The sequence below is a fragment of the Geotrypetes seraphini genome, chromosome 1 (assembly GCF_902459505.1).
Source record: "Geotrypetes seraphini chromosome 1, aGeoSer1.1, whole genome shotgun sequence".
Taxonomy (NCBI): Eukaryota; Metazoa; Chordata; class Amphibia; order Gymnophiona; family Dermophiidae; genus Geotrypetes; species Geotrypetes seraphini.
This window is the reverse complement of record NC_047084.1, coordinates 498,385,283-498,402,512: the sequence shown is the minus strand read 5'-3', so window position 1 is coordinate 498,402,512 and position 17,230 is coordinate 498,385,283. Positions and strand designations below refer to the sequence as shown.

At 41.9% G+C, this 17,230-nt stretch overlaps 1 protein-coding gene across 19 annotated transcripts in view; it reads left to right on the top strand.

Moving 5' to 3' along the window:
* Positions 1–17,230, top strand: part of LOC117351636 (transducin-like enhancer protein 1) — a 307,381-nt gene that overhangs the window by 160,491 nt on the left and 129,660 nt on the right. For 18 of the 19 annotated variants that reach the window (XM_033927342.1, XM_033927370.1, XM_033927331.1 and 15 more), the window contains one exon: positions 342–358. The exons of the other annotated variant lie outside the window; for it this stretch is intronic. In XM_033927342.1, coding sequence (XP_033783233.1) covers positions 342–358 — 17 coding nt within the window. The remainder of the gene's footprint in view (positions 1–341; positions 359–17,230) is intronic. 19 annotated transcript variants of the gene reach the window in all.

Genomic DNA, 17,230 nt, shown 5'->3' with positions numbered 1-17,230 from the left:
GGCATAAATTCTACGGTTTCCATCAAGAATAGACAGAATTGCACTTGAGTTTTAAAAGTAATTTATTCTGTCAAAAAATAGAAAATTATTCTTGTGTATGGTTAAGCTGTAAAATTAAATGTGTTTACAAATTACTGTAAGTTTTTTTTTTTTCTTTTTCCCAGTAAATCACTGTATTAGGAATGTGCAATGATTTATATAAATAAAAGCCATTTTAAAACTTTTTGTGGCTTGTGTTCTAATTTTTTCCTCCCTTTTTTTTTTTTTTTCTTTTTGTTTTTAATCTTGCCTCTGCCTGAAACGGGGCTTGTCTGTGCATTTCTTGGTTACTACTGGAGCAGAAAGAGAACCAGGAACAGTAAGTACTACCTACTGCTATAATATTCTTCCTTCTTAGCCAAGAAATAAATCTTCATTTTTTGCTCCTGTTTCCTTCTCTCCTCCTAGACCAACGTAGTCTTCATTCTTTGTATACATAACTTCAAGGGGGGAAAAGCACATTTTGTGAGTGAGAGCACCACAGCACACCACTGATATTTTTCACGACACAGTCATTAAAAAATCCTCTGGAGAATATAATTTTATATAATTTATTTTATCTCTGAAGAGAGAGAGGCATGACAGACTAAACACGTTGTTAAGGTTAAAATATTCCCTGAAGCAGCAGGATGAACACTGCCAAACATGGACAGCATTTCACGATCAAAGATGCAGATTTTCTTTCTTTTCTTGTAAATAGATTTGCAAAATTTAATACAAGGTTTATCCTGTTTTGAAAGGAATGTCTGTCTACCAAAGAAATGTGGCTCTCGGGGGAGGGGGATTATGCCTGCGATGTGGGAAAAAAAAAGTGAGCGGTGTGGTGGTCTCAGTCACATAAATTTTGAAACTTTTTCCTCTTGTGAGTTATCAATCTGTGAGTTAAAAGCTACTAATGCAATTTTTGATGGAGCTTGGTTTTTTTTTTTTTTTTTAATAATTAATGTGATCGTTTTCTTCCATTTCTCATAGGTACAATCATAACTTCAAGAGCATATGTTTGTATCTATATATTTTCCTTTCTCTAAGAGGGTGATGTAGTCTTGTGGTGATTGGACGAATAAAATGAGATTTCTTGATTTATAAAAGCACTTTTGACCTGGTCAGCTTTGACAACTGGTCTTTTTAGGGAACTCCTACATTGGCTTCTTGTTGACTGGTCTCTCTTGCAGTACAAAACTGTAATTGTGCATTGACACTAAGTCAGAATACTTAGCCCCAAATTCTAAAACGGGTACACAAGAGTCATTTGTGCATATAACTACCCCTCCCCCCCTTTTACAAAACAAAATAGGTTTTTAGGGGTGACTGGTGCATTGAATGTTCTGCGCTGCTCCAGCGCTCATAGGAACTATGACCATCGGAGAAGTGCAGAACATTCAGCGTGCCGACCAGTGCTAAAAACCTCTTGTGTATATTTGTAAAACGGGTTGGGGTAAATTAGCTAACTGGTACTAAGTTAGTATTCTATACCAAAAATTGCCATCTACAAGTACTAATTTGTAGTTACTGGATGAAAATGACTTACCCACCAATTTTATAAACTTAGCACATAATTTCAGTGCTGATGGACTTAGGAGGAGCATGGATGGGTCAGGGGTATTTAGATAAGAGCTGAGCTAGGGGGTCTCAGACGAGGACAACAATGCAGATAGGGGAGTTGTGAGACAAAAGATGTCGTGTGCTCTGCGATGGGTAATCCAAGGTATTCTTTATTAGTAGACAACACGGTGTAAACAGATGGACTCAACACTGGCAGTGTTTCAGCAAACATGCCTTTGTCAAGAGTCTCTGTATGGTGTGTCGTAGATCTCCATAGCCACAAGAGAATTTCTACAGCATTATTTTTCAACAAAATACCCCTCTGGGTAAAAAGCATTATATGACTTATGACACACCATATAGAAACTCTTGACAAAGGCACGTTTGCCGAAACACTGCCAGTGTCGAGTCCATCTGTCTACCAATAACGAATACCTTGGATTACCCATCACTGAATACTCAACATTTTTTGGGTCAGGGGTATGCCAGGCAATTAGACAGTGTGTTACAGAATATGCACATACAGGAACTGCCAGTATTTGGGTTTGAACATTAATATGAGTCATTGACATGCTCAAGCTTATAGTTAGGTGCCAAAATACAGACTTGCACTAGGTTTCTGTAATGGCAACTCTGTGCAATATTACCAATTTAGAATTGGCACTTAGGTGCCAAAAATTTGGAAGCTAAGTTTTAGTACATTGAGCTCTTGGGTATAAAGTGTTTACTAAATCATGACAACTCCTTGTAAAAAAGGCAGCAAAATGATCTCTCAGATGTTTTTTTTACAGAAACCTCTTCACAAAGATTTTAACTTGAGATATGCCTAAAATATTCTGTCACCCCTCCCTACCCCCACCCTTGCAATATGCACTTTTCCTGCAGAGACAATTTTAAATTATTTATACCCATACGACACATCAACTAAGCAGGTTTTACCTTTTTAAAGAGTGTTCATTAGGGCATGGTGAAACACAGCTTTTGATGCAGAGATCTATGGCATGTCTGTGGGTTTTTGAAATTGCTGCTGTGAGTTCCCGTAGTCTCTCGAGACTATGACGGGAGCTCACGGCAGCCATTTCCTATTGGCAATCTAAACGGGCAGGAGCGTAGGAAGATCGCTCCTGCCCCGAAAGCCTGCTAGACCACCAGCTAGGGTCGGGATGTCGGGAGGAAGGATAGAGAGAGGCGGGAACGTCATAAACTATGGGGGGTTTTTCCCCCTCCAAAAAAAAAAATCACGAATATGTGAAACCATGAGTGTCGAAACCGCGAATGGGGAGGGGGAAGTGTAGTTGATTTAGGCTGGGATTTTCTTCATGTATAGTTGTTTGTTTTGGGGTTTTTTTTTCCTGTGTTTGGGTGTAGTGTTAGGGCTCTACCAAGCTGGTTTACCCTATATGAACTTTAAGATGATTACATATATTCAGGTTTGCCAAACTCAACTCATAAAGGAGGTGAGGTGCTTTGCACTGTATGCAAATATAAAAGATTTAATGGTGAGGCAGATGATCACAAGTTCAGTGTTTTTGTTTTGGGTTTTTTTCTCTGTGAATGGAGGGGTTAGGGCAGGCCTGCACAACTCAAAATGATCCGAGGCCGAAACAAAGTCAGAAAATGTAGTGAAGGCCTCAGTTTCTGGTTGGACTTCCTTCTGACGGTGCATCCAATATTTCTTTCCTTCTTTCTGCCTCCTGCATGCTTCCTCTCCTCAAGACCTCATTTCATTCCCCAACCATTGTCCCTCCATGAGACCAACTTTTTCTTTCTCTCTCCCTGCCCCCCCTCCCAAGCCACTTGCTTCCCTGACACAGCCTGCTTCCTCTTTCTTTCTTTCTCTCTTTCTTTCTCTCTCTTTCTCTCTTTCTCTCTCTCTCTTTCTTTCTTTCTCTCTCTCCTTCTCTCATTCCCTCTCTCTTTCTGTCTCCCTGCCCCCAAGCCACCCTGCTTCTCCCTGCTTTCCTGATGCAGCAACACCAAGGCGCGTGCAGTGACTGCACTCCACAAGCGCCGGGTCCACAAGTCTTCTTCCCCCCACCCCCACCCCTCAATCGCTGCCTAGCTGGCCCGGAACTTTCTCTCCAATGTCAGAATTGATGCCGGGGGGGAGGGGGAAGGCTTGTGGGCCCGACGCTTCTGGAGTGCAGTTGCTGCACTTGCTTTGGTATTGCTGCAGCGGGTAAGCAGGGAGAAATCCTGGGCTTCAAAAACGAGACGAGCAGGAGAGCAGAGTGAGAGCTGTTTTGGGCCGCATGTTGTGCAGGGCTGGGTTAGGTGGAGGGCAAAGTTTTGCACAAAAATTATGTACTTGTGTAAAATTGTCTTAATATAGAATTTGCCCCCTTCCATACAGTAGAAATGCAGTTGTGAGAATTAACAACATGTTGCATATTTTTAAAAGTTTTGGCTTTATGTTCCTTTAAAAGAAACAGCTTCTACTGGTTCTTTTTAATAATTGTTCATCTTTCTTTTTATGGTTGCTTCCTAGAGGTGACTTTATAGGTAGGTAGAAAGATTTTAATTAATTTGTAAGATAATTAGACTGGCACTAGAAAAAAAAGCCAATTTGTTGTCATGTAGCAAAACTGGAATGTTTCCATTTGGCTTTTCATTCCTAAGGTGGGAGTGGTACTGAGGATGTTTGAAAATTTCTCCTGCTTAGCTACTGTCATCATTTTGAAAGTGTTTTATCAGAGAGCTTTTGTGCCACTTTACTAGCAACCTTGTAGAGCTACTTGATAAGAGATGTGCATTCAGTTCATTAGTGTGCCTTAACTTAGTGCATGCAAAATCAATTTAATGTACATTACCCTAAAATTTGTGTACACAGTTAACTTGTGTGCTTTAAAAAAAATAATATTGTTTTAAAATTAATATTGTTTTTACATTTAACTTGGTGTGTGAAATTGAAGTAGAAACGCCTAAAAATTGAGAATATTTTTGAAAGCATTTGTGTTTTTTTGCATGTCTATTTCTCATAGTAGACATAAAATTTGCTAGTTAGCAGATAGTTAGCCAAGCCCTCCCAATATGTCTGCTTTGACAGATTTTTCTAAGTTTCTTATCTGTACTAGGCTGGAAGGGTAATCAGCTACACAGGTAGTCACCCAAGACAGAACATTTCTACAGTTGTCTTGAAAAGGCTAGAAAGCTTTTCTGCATATGAATGAGATTTCTTGCATAGCTGCCATACATGCTTCTTCTGACATCCTGTTTATGGCCTTCTCAGAAAACAAAGTTGCATACCTTTAGTAGATGCTTTCCATGGAGAGCAAGATAATCAACCATATGTACCCTTTTACTTTTTTTTTTTTTTTTTGGGGGGGGGCAGTTTTTCTCTGTTAACCGATATGCTTACCTATTTAGAGACGTTAATTGAGGGACAGCCACACAGCTGGAAATCTGTTGTAAAGGATACATTTTCAACAAAGGAAAGAAATATGAGGAACAGCAGTGTATGTATATATATATATATATATATATATATATATATATATATATATATATACATATATATATATATATATATATCTACTATAATAAAACCCTAAGCGCGCATGCATACTCTTACCTGCGTGATCCGTGGGTCCCTGACTGCCAGGAGTGCACATGCACGTTTAGCTGTGCCAGTGGCCGCCAGACAAATTGAAAAGCGATGGCCTCCCTGCTCTCCACCTTGGGCAGTCCTTCATCCCAGAAATACGGCCTTACCGGCCAAAGTTTCTTTTTAACTTAAAAGAGGCTTCGGCGGCTCCTCTCACGAGCCACTCCTGCATCGGCGAAGGCTTCCGACACAGGCGGCGAATGTGAGAGGAGCCGCTGGAAAGTTAAACAAGCAGGAGGGGATTGCGGGAAGGGAAGGGGGGCAGCAAGGGACTAAGGAAGCCATGGCGCTATCCTGTCGGCTCCCAGACACAACCTACTTTTCCCATGGCCCGGAAGACCTACCCGACAACCCCAGACACCGAGCTCAAACAGCTCCCCGCGGCCCAGCAAAGGCCCCATGCCAGAGTGTGTTGGCACCCGATGCAAAAGTCAGCTGCCCCACCAACGCCAGATGGAAATAGGGAAGGTAAAAGGGGAAATGGGAGCCTGAATATGGATAGATAAAAGGAAGGGAGAAGGGCTACTGCTGGACAGGGGGAGCAGGGAAGGAGTGCTGCTGGACAGGGGTAGAGACAGAAAAAGATGGATAAGATTTTCTGGGGTATTTCTTCTGGAAACTACAAGAACTTGAGACTTTACAGGAGAAACTGAAGGAGCAAATTTTTCTTATTCAGGGGATGTTTCGAGTTTGGGTACCGAGAAGAAGGTTAGAGTTGAGGTATTCTCCAGCAGAATGGGTTTTTGTGGCTGACAGCTCTTGAAGCAAGAATAAGTTACTTTTTGGTCTGTTCCAAATCTCAACAGGGATTTAGCATCAGGATTATCAGGATAAATAGAAAGCCTGATGCCACCTCTCCCTCCTCAAGAAAAAAGGTGTCTGAGGCAGGTTTGTTCTTTTTTTTTTCCCCACTCCAGATAAATACTGTTGGCCATTCCTTTATCTAGGGCCACTGGGTAGAGGGGTGGGTTGCCATCGTGCTGCAGTCTGCCAGATGATTTTTAAGGCCACCCGTGAGACTACTTAATTTCAAATTCTGACATTCTTATACAGAAGGAATAAGATGATCCTGAGTCATGTAGATTAAATCTCCAATAAATTCTAATAGAGTTCAAATATTGGGAGGTTTATGATGAACTCTAGCAACTTCAGTCCTTGGCTGGTGATAAAAATTGATTCATTTAGTGCTGGTCAAAAATGCACATCATCCAAATTGGAAAATATATATACTTAGTCTGCATCAAAATAATTCGAACAGTGAATTCCTAGATATGTCCTCTCGGTGAGATTTATTGCTGTGTCTGTATGCGTCTAAGATGACCAGGATGCATGGCCAGTGTTCTTTTCTTGGTAGAGATATAATGGAATCTAGGGAAATACTGAATGCTTTCATTATTAGGAACTTGTTTAATCCCTTGTGTTGAAGATGCAATGAGATTCTCCAGTTTTCTTGGGAATTGCAGAATACTTTGACCAAAATCTTTTCTCTTGTCCCCTGCAGTAAGATGTGTCAATTGCTTTGGTCGGCAAACTGGGGAACATTTCATAGGACACTCCATGTGTGCATAGAAAAATCTTCTAGGCTTTTCCAGTCAGCTGTCTTCCCTTACCTTATTTAAAAGCAGACTGAAACCTACCTTTTTGATATACCCTTCAATCCATAACCCTACTTCCCACTGCCCACCACCCTAGCCAGCAGATTAACAATTTCACCTAACTGAATCCATGGCATCCTGTTTGTCTTGTCTGTTTAGATAGTCCCTGCTCAAAGGAGCTTACAATCTCCTTCGTGACTCTGTACAGCACTGCGTATGTCGCTGGTAGCACTATAGAAATAATAGTAGTAGTAGCTGTGGAAATGCTCTGCATCGGTGACATGTTTCCTTCTGACCTTCCTCCCAACTAAGATGATGTAAACCAGTTTGTGACAGAATGTAAGCAGACTTAGAAAAGAGAGGGTAGGCGTGGGAACATAGTTGAGAAGCTGGTTAAGGCCTGGGGGGAGGCCCTAGATGTTGATTTAAGTATGAGAACTCGTATGCTTTTCTATTGATAATGGTAGATGATGGGAAGGGGTTGCATTCTTCCCCCCTGCCCCACCCATCAGTTTTCCCTGGGGTGTATTAGCCAAGATACCTGTGTGTATTTAATAGCCTGTTTCCCCAGAGGGTGTGTAGAATCTATATGTTTCGAGTAGCACAGTATATTATTCATTAAAAGAGGAGGCATTGCAGTGATGTATTGCAGTATAAGGGATGTTTGTTCAGGCAGCCTTGAAAAATTTTAATATGCACAAAAGATTGTACTTCCATTATTAACCTGGGCATTAACATAGAACCATGAAGACAGATAAAGACCAAATGGCCCATCCAGTCTGCCCATCCACAGCATTCACTATCTCATAGTAACATGAAGGCTGATAAAGGCCAAATGACATACGTACAATTAATTTCACATAAATAAAGTTATAAAATTCAGAGCAAAAAGCCAAATGAGCTGATTTTTTTCCTGTGTACACTTCTAATTAAGTATTCTATAACTCCTGGTAAGGAGGAAGGTTGGGGGGGGGTGTTCTCCTTTCAACCCTCTTGTGAGGCAGCCACAACGCTATAGGTTGCCATGTTGGGATGTGCTTGGAATAGGAGATATAAATCCTGTCCAGTACCAAAGGAGGGTTGCCTGGCTCCTACCGTTAGGTGTATGTCACATTGATCATGGAAGCATGTAAAGCAAACACTCAAATACAAAAACAGGTCATAATACAACAATGTTGAAGAAACAAAGGGGTCAATCTACAAAGCAATGCTACTGATTGGCAGCCCACTTAGTGCTAATAAATGCACTCAATTCTGATGGGCTTCTTAGCATTCAGCATACATTAATCAGTAGCACCACTTTTTAAAACAAGCCCAAAGTTACCACTGACAATTCTAAGAATTTCTGTAAATATCAGAGAAAAGATTTTGTATTTCTTTCAATAGAGAATATATAATCACAAAGTAATATAATTAAGACAGTATTGGGGCTGTTTGGTAACATCTTAGGAAGAAAGTGAAAACCTGTGTAATAAATGGACAGTTTAGGGTGGTGGGTTTTTTGTTGTTCATTTGTTTTTTATATGCCCAGTTGCACTGGCTTTTCAAAAGTTCGTGAAACAGGCATTGAAGATCTCCTGTTTAAAATATTTGCTTACAAATAACATGCATATATCACTTGATTCTTTTTTTATTGCATTTAAAATTAAACAATTTACAAAAGAAAATGAATCATTCATATGAAAAGTATAACAATCTCTACATAAAAGAAGGAAAAACATTCCAAATATTTCCACTGGAAATTTTTCTAGTTACATTTATATTGGTTCACAATTGGGAGACCAATAAGTAGAAAGTCTATAAGAAGTTAAAAAATAAAAAGCATGGGAAACTACCCCTAATATATGTAAGACTCTCAATACAATGACATTGAAAATTCATTTATGATACTTCCTTTACCATCCAAAAAGAATTGCAACTGAGAGGACTCAAAAAAAAAATCTAACTTCCTGTAAGTTGACCAAGCATTTACAAGGATAGCACAGCTGAAATGTTGCACCCAGAGCCAAAACTTGATGATGTAAGGCAAGAAAAAAACTTTCTTCTGTTCTCTGTCCATATAGATACATTAGGGAAGATTAAAATCTTATCCCCCAAAAAGTCACAATCCACTCTCTTGAAGAATAAATGCATTATAAAATCTTTTATCTTGAAGAAATACAAAAGATACAAGTAAAGTGGACCGAGGCCCATATGCTCAAAACTTACCATACCTTTAATGATCAACACTAAACCAATTTTAATCACTTTAGCATTGAAGTATTTTAGCTATCGATGCCCAAAATGGCTAATTGCGGTATTTTCTGTGGTTTGTAGCAGCCTCTGGTAATCATATGGATTACAACTAGCTCATCAGTATTAAAATGAGCACTCTGATCGATTCCTTGATGATGCACAAAATGTAGCACTGGTTTTTAATGCTCCAAAATATCTGACAGGTCTGGAGATGCCAGTAGGCTTTTTTTTTTTTTTTTTTTTTAATAGGCACACATGTTGTGCATATAGAACACATGCACAATATCTGTCACCATTAAAAAAAAAAAAAAAACATGTGCTGGGCCTCTCTACTGATGATGGCCCCCACCCCTAAACTTAAAAAAAAATTGGCAGGGTAGGAGGGATGCCCTCCTTCTTCAGTCACCCAGACTCCCTCCACACACATCCCAGACTGCCTCCCTCTCCCATGAAGATCGGCAGGATAGATGGCCACACCCTCCTGCCACATGGACCCCCCTCCCTGGAAAGATCACGAGGGATGTCCACTCCCTCCTGCCTCAGCCAGCCGAACCCACATATACTCCCCCCCTGTACCTTCTTCAGAGTAAGAAGGATGCCCACGCCCTCCTGCCAGCAGGCCCACCTTTTCAAAATGGTGGGCATTCTTCTTCCTGGTGCATCCTGGGGTGCACTGGGAGGGACCTAAGATTATGATTGGTTCAGTTGCCTAAGGTCCCTCCTAGAGGGAGGAGCCTTGGGCATTTGAGCCAATCAGGGCTTTAGGCCCCTTCTCAGTGCATACTGGGATGCACTGGGAGGGGCCTAAGACTCTGGTTCAGTTGACTAAGGCACTCCCACAGGAGAGGCCTTAGGTATCTGAATCAATCAGAATCTTAGGCCCCCCTCACAGTGCATTCCAGGATGCACCAGTAAGAGGAAGGCCTGCCATTTTGAGGAGGTGGGCCTGTCAGCAGGAGTGAATGGGCATCCCTCCTGTCATTTGCATAAGTTATTAGGGAGTGGTGTAGGGGTAGTCCAGATGGCTGAGGCAGGAGGGAGTGGGCATCCCTCCTACCGATCTTCCTGGGAGGGGGTCTGTGTGGCCAAGAGATGGAGGGAGTGGGCATCCCTCCTGCCAATCTTCCTGGGGGGGGGGGGTATCCAGGTGGCCAAGGAAGGAAGGGAGTGGACATTCCTCCTGATCTTCATGAAGAATGGGGATCCAGGTGACCGAGGCAGGAGGGGAGTGGGCAATACTTCGTGCTGGTCCTCATGAGGCCGTGGGTGAGTCAGGGTGGCTGAGGCAGGAAGGAGTGGACATCCCTCCTGCTGATCCACACAGGTGTGTGTGTGTGTGTGTGGGGGGGGGGGGGGTGTCTGGGTGGCCAAGGCAGGAGGGAATGGGCATCCCTCCTGCTGACTTTTTTTTTTTCTTTTTAAAGTTTGGGGAGTCCCAGCATGAAATAGAGATATATAGAGAGAGATTTTAACAAGCACAGTTCAACAATCTTAAGTTCAAAGCCCTTGAGTAGTTTTCAAAATTCTCTGTCTTCCTATATAATATCACTTGTATCATGAGAAAAGTTAGCTTGTAAGTTTCATCTGTTGCCTGGTCAGAAAGATCATCCACAGTTGTTCTTACAGCAGTAAGATCCTTCTCCATTTTCAAAATTTTCACAGAGTCTTGGAAAACTGCAGGCAGGACAACAGAACTTAATCAAGGGATTCCAGAACCTGTTGCTGTTGATGGTTTAATAAATGGTGATAATTGAAGGTTCAGACATAATCCCCAAACAAGCTGGAGCTCCCTCTACATTCAGAGGTGCCACAGCTTGATGCTCATCTGCCATCATCGTCGTGCTCAAGGGTGCTCACGAGAATTTGAAGGAGCCAGTAAGGAAGAAACTCTATCTGCAGCAGCCAGTTAACAGCGGGACAGGAGTTAGGAAAGCTTACTCCTTCCCGCTGCACCTTCCCAGGGATTGGCAGAGGGCCCGTTGCACCTCTACCGGAGGTATGAGGATAGGTCAGGGAGGAGGGAGACAGAGCCTGGCGATAGCCTGAAAAATTCTGGGAGGGGGCATTGGCTCGAATATAAACCAGGACCCCATTTTTGGGCCAATTTTTTGGCCCAAAAATCCCGGTTTATATTTGAGTATATACGGTATATATTGCTCTTTCTATAATGAATCATTTTCATGAATAACCAAGACAAGCATTGGTTTTAGAACATACAATTTGTAGAATCATTATCCAGATTGTTAAACAAGGTAGAACTGATTTTGCATCCCAGTTTGTTTGTTTTAATTTATTGAAACAATTTATATCCTGCTTATCCTACAATTCTAGGCAGGTAACAAAAAACACACATAGTCAATAAACATACAGCATTATAAAATTGACAATGATACAAAAAAGAAAATCTAAAACTTAAATTAGGCATAAAAATAAACATGAACCATAAAACTAAAAATCCTTAAACAGATAATCACAATAAAACAAAACTAAAAACAAATAATGAACAGAATATTTGCTCAAATAAAATAGTTTTCACCAATTTCCTGAACTGTAACAAGCCCGGCACTTGCCTGATCTCTCTCTCTCTTTTTTTTTTTTTAATTTATCAAGTTTCAATTATCAAGCATAAATCTTATGCAGAAAAGATTGATACAGTCCAATACATTTCAGAAGAACAAGAATATATAAAGAAACATCATTCTCAAGACCACAATTTATAGATCCAAGATTGCAAAGAGCAGAAATATAAAGGTTCTACTAGTTTAAACTAGAAAAACAAAAAGGAAATTATATCTGATGTCTGGTTTCTAGAGACTATCAATCTTTTACAAGCTTAGACTTCATATTCCCTCAAGGCGTGTCGTGGATAGAAAAGCAGTTAGATGAGAAGGTTCAAAGATTGATATTTCATTATGCATTTGCATGGGTATTGCAAAAAGAAAATCCCTCCTATAAAAGTAACTCCTGATTTCAAAAGCAAAAACTGATGCCTTCACGTTTGTGTATCTTGAGAAACATCCAGGAATATTTGGATCTTAAAGCCCAGAAATTATTTGTCTGTTTTTGAAGAACATTTTTAAAATCCACATTTTATCTGACAAAAGTGCCACCAAAGCCACTAATGTTGAAGATTTAGCTACCTCTTTATCAGAGGTATCCAAAATAGTTGAAATATCTAACTGTTCTTTATGTTGATTTTGATTAGGAATTTGCTGATCTTGTGATCTTCTAATTGATAGATAATAGACATGGGAAAAAGGAGGAATTGATTCCTCAGGAAGTAACAATACTTCCAAAAATTATATTTTCAACATCTCCCTTGGTGTCACTGTGAATACCTAAGGAAAGTTCAGGAAATGTAAATTATTATTATCCCAGGACAAGCAGGCAAGATATTATCACATGTGGGTGACGTCATCCACAGAGCCCGGATGCGGACAGCCTCGCAAGCAGACTTGCTTGTAAAACTTTAAGAAAGTTTGCAACTGCCGCACCGCGCATGCACGAGTGCCTTCCCGCCCGAGGTAGGGCGTGCATCTCCTCAGTTCTGAGTTTCTGCAGAGCCAACAAGTCACTCGTTTCGACGCTCTATGCTAGACTTAGTTCTACTCGTGCCTTCTCTCACCGCGGCTCTTGTATTTTTCTTACAGGGTCGCTGTGTTTATTTGCACGTTTCTTTAAAAAAATAAAAATAATAAATAATATTTAGTTTCTTTTTACTTCAGCTGGGCCTACTCGCGGCTTCAGCCTGCAGGCTTCGATTTTGTCGCACCCGTGTTTACTTCCACTTCCGGCCAGTCTCAGGGTTATGAAGTGTAGCATGACCTCGGTTGGAGTCAGGCGCCCACTGTGCTACATTTACCAATCAGGGTCAAAATCTTCAGCCTCTACCTCGATCAAATCTTCCTTGATCGGGGAGTCTTCGTCTTTAGGGAGCTCAGCTAATTTTTCCCCTAAGATGCGGTTATCCTTGGTGTCTGGGGATCTAAAGGACATGTGTCTCGAAATCGAGGCAAGACTCCCTCGTCTTCCTCAGAGTCTATAGCCACACCAATTGTACCAGCTTCAGTAGTCTCGGTGCCGGCTTTGCAGAGTATGTTGGAAGTTATTCTGCATCAGAATTTTGGTAACATGCTTGCCAAATTAACTCCTGCCTCGACCCTGCTTCCTGCCTGAGCACACAGCCTGAGCACTCAGTAGTAATGCAAGTAGTCAAGTCCTTGAGAGTGCCTCGAGAAACACCAACACACACTATACAAGGAGTCGAGTCCTTGTGAGTGCTCGAGAAACACCAACACACTCTCTACAAGGAGTAGAGTCCTTGGCAGTGTCTCGAGAGGAGTTTGCACACACTATACAAGGAGTCGAGTCCTTGACAGTGCCTCAAGATACCTCGTTACAAGGAGCTGAGCCCTTTTTGGTATCTTGTCCTCAAACTCCGTCCACCAGTCCTTCCTCTTCACATAAGGCATTGCCCTTTATGAAGCATAGGATGAGGACTCCTCGACATTCATCTTCCAAACTGGATCTGACTCAATCACAGGACCGTGATTCGAGGTTGAGGCATTCGAGATCTTCTCGAGACAGGTCTCGTTTATCCAGGCATCGAGACTCATCGAGGCCTCATACTCCTTTGTCAGTTGTAGAGCCTCACCTCTCTCGTCAGTTGAGTTCCTCTCCTGCGAGGTTCTCTTCACATTCCAGAAGTGGGTCATCTTTGCCTCTGGACTCGGATATCAATACTCCAGAGAGGCTTCACCTTCGTTCTCTGCTATGAGACAGACCTCGAGGGGTTCTCGATCACCTTCTCCTCAATGAGGTCATTCCTTTTCAGACCAAGTATCTTTTACCAAGTTTCTCTCTTAAATGAGTAAAGATCTTAACATATCTTTAGAATCTGACTCTAAATACTCTAAGGAGTATCTGGAAGAGCTGGGAATGTCTCATCCTCCTAGAGAGTCTCTCCAATTACCCATCAATGGCATTTTTTTCTCAAACTTTGAGAAATCTTTCAGTTCCTGCTGTGTCAGCAATGAAATCTTTCAGTTCCTGCTGTGTCAGCAAAGTTGGAATCTCAATATTGGATGATTCACTGTAAGGGATTTGACAAGTCTCAATTATCCCATCAGTCTTTTCTTGTGGAATCTTTTTTAAAAAGAACCAATCCTGCCAAGGTTTATGCCACCGTCCTGCCTGGAAGAGAGGGCAGGACTATGGACAAGTTTGGTTGTCGCCTGTATCAAAACTCACTCATGGTGACTAGAGTTTTGCATTACAACTTTATCTTTTCAAGTTTCAAGTTTATTAGGTTTTTATATACCACCTATCAAGGTTATCTAAGTGGTTTAACAATCAGGTACTCAAGCATTTTCCCTATCTGTCACGGTGGGCTCACAATCTATCTAACGTATCTGAGGCTATGGAGGACTAAGTGACTTACCCAGGGTCACAAGGAGCAGCGTGGGGTTTGAACCCACAACCCCAGAGTGCTGAGGCTGTAGATCCAACCACTGCACCAACCACTGCGCCACCATGCCTGATTTCTTAAAATATCTTCTTCAACATAGACTTCCAGAGTTTCAACAACTTCACAATACTCTGAGGCAACTTCGTATGCATCTAGTTCAATCTTCATATGATGCATTTGAACTGTCTTCTAGAGTCATTGCTTTTTCGGTGGCCATGTGTCGTCTTGCCTGACTTTGCACCAAGATCGCCTGGCTAACATTTCATGCCAGGGCGATGATTTGTTTGATGACTCTATTGATGCAGCTACCAAGCGTTTATCTGAACATGAGAAGTCCTTTGCTTCCATCATCAGACCAGAGCCAAAGCCTTCCACTGCCAAAGATTTTAAGCCTGTTCTATCCTACCAGAGGTGTTTTACTCAGAAGGCAGCTCCTTATTCAAGGTCGCCTCCTAAGAAGCAACAACAGCAGCAACGACGTCAGCAAAAAACTCAGACTCCTGCTGCACCCAAGCCTCTCAGCCTTTTTGACCACCTCTCTTCTTCCCTTAGGGGACCATCTCCATCACCATCGATGGGAACTCATTACATCTGACCTCTGGATCTTCTCTATCATCAGGGAAGGTTACTCTCTTAATTTCATCCAGTTCCTTCCATATCTTCAAGAGAGTATCCTTCCAATCCTTCCCAGACCACCCTTCTTCAGGAAGTTCAAGCTCTGCTCTGTCTCCGTGCCATTGAGAAAGTTCCTCTGGAACAGCAGAGCAGGGGTTTTACTCCCGTTACTTCCTAGTTCCGAAAAAGACGGGCTCGGAGCGCTCAACAAATTTCTTGTCGGAGAGAAATTTTGGATGCTGTCTCTGGCATCCTTGTATCCCCTCCTAGATCAGAATGATTGGTTATGCTCTCTGGATCTCAAAGAGGCTTATACTTATATTCCCATTCATCCAGCCTCTCGCAAGTTCCTCAGATTTCGGGTGGGAAATCATCATTTTCAGTACAGAATGCTACCCTTCGGCCTGGTATCATTTCCCAGAGTCTTCACCAAGTGCCTAGTAGTGGTAGCAGCAGCAGCTCTGAGAAACCATGGTCTTAGGTTTTTCTGTACCTGGAAAACTGGCTCATCAAGGATTCAACATCTCAGGGGGTTATTGTAGAGAACCAACGGACTACTTAGTTCTTCCAAAGCTTGGGGTTCAAAATCAACTTTCCAAAAATCCCAACTACAGCCCTTTCAGACTCTACAGTTCATCGGAGCTGTACTGGATACTGTGCAACTCAGAGCATTCCTTCCTCAGCAGTGGCAGGATGCTCTCATTCAACTTTGTCACAAAGTGTCATCCCTCACTTTACTCTCAGCGAGGCATATGATGGTTTTCCTAGGTCACATGGCCTCTACAGTCCACGTGACTCCTTTTGTCAGACTTCATCTACGAATTCCTCAGTGGACCCTGGCATCTCAGTGGGCACAGACTTTAGACCCCTCTCTCAGCACATTAATAATAATAATAATAATAATAATAACAGTTTATATATCGCAGGACCGTGAAGTTCTATGCGGTTTACAATGCTTAGAAATGTTACAGATTGAGTGAATAAACAGAGTTACAGATTGAATGAACAAAGTACAGATTTAGCGACAGGTGATTCTTGTGTTCGGTTGTTAAGGACTAAGATTGAATGGGTTGGTCTCCTAAGTATTTCAGGAATAGATGTGTTTTCAGACGTTTCCTGAATTCTCCATGGGTAGTAGGCATAAGCAATTGTTCAAGGTCTTTACCCCATAATGCTGCTTGATGTGCGAGAAGATGTTGATGATGACTTTAGTGACTTTAGTGACATTAGTGACTCTTTCATTGATACAGTCTTTCCACTGGTGGATGCTCTCTTCCAATCTCTCCAGAGGTTTACTGTTTCAAGCGCCCACTCATCAGAAGGTCCTCATGACAGATTCATCGACCTATGCTTGGGGGGCTCATCTCGATGGTCTCTGTACTCAAGGTCATTGATCCAACACAGATCATCAGGGTCACATAAATCTGTTGGAACTTAGAGCAATCTTCAATGCTCTCAAAGCTTTTCAGCATCTTCTCCACAATCAAGTAGTCCTCATTCGGACATAAAATCAAGTAGCCATGTACTACATCAACAAGCAGGGAGGAACAGGATCTTTCCCTCTTTGCCAGGAAGCTCAGAAGGTTTGGAATTGGGCAATCCTTCACAACACCTTTCTGAAAGCGGTCTATATTCAAGGAGAGAAAAACTGTCTGGCGGACAAATTGAGTCGTCTTCTGCAACCTCACGAATTGGACACTCAATTTCTCGCCTCTCCATCACATTTTTCTCAGTGGGGGACTCCTCAAATAGATCTATTTGTGTTTCCCCACAACAACAAACTGCCTCAATTCTGCTCCAGGATATACTCTCCTCATTGCCTCGAGGCAGATGCTTTTCTTCTGGAATGGAAGAATCAGTTTCTATATGCATTTCCTCCATTTCCTCTCATTCTCAAGACACTCATCAAACTCAAATCCGAACATGCCACCATGATTCGGATAGCTCCTCGGTGGCCCAGCCAACCGTGGTTCTCCCTTCTGCTTCAGCTCAGCAGCAGGGAGCCACTACTTATACCAGTGTTTCCCTCTCTGCTTACACAGAGTCAGGGTTCTCTGCTTCATCCCAACCTGCAGTCTCTACACCTGACAGCTTGGTACCTCTCAACCTAACGGCCACTCTACAGTTTTCTCA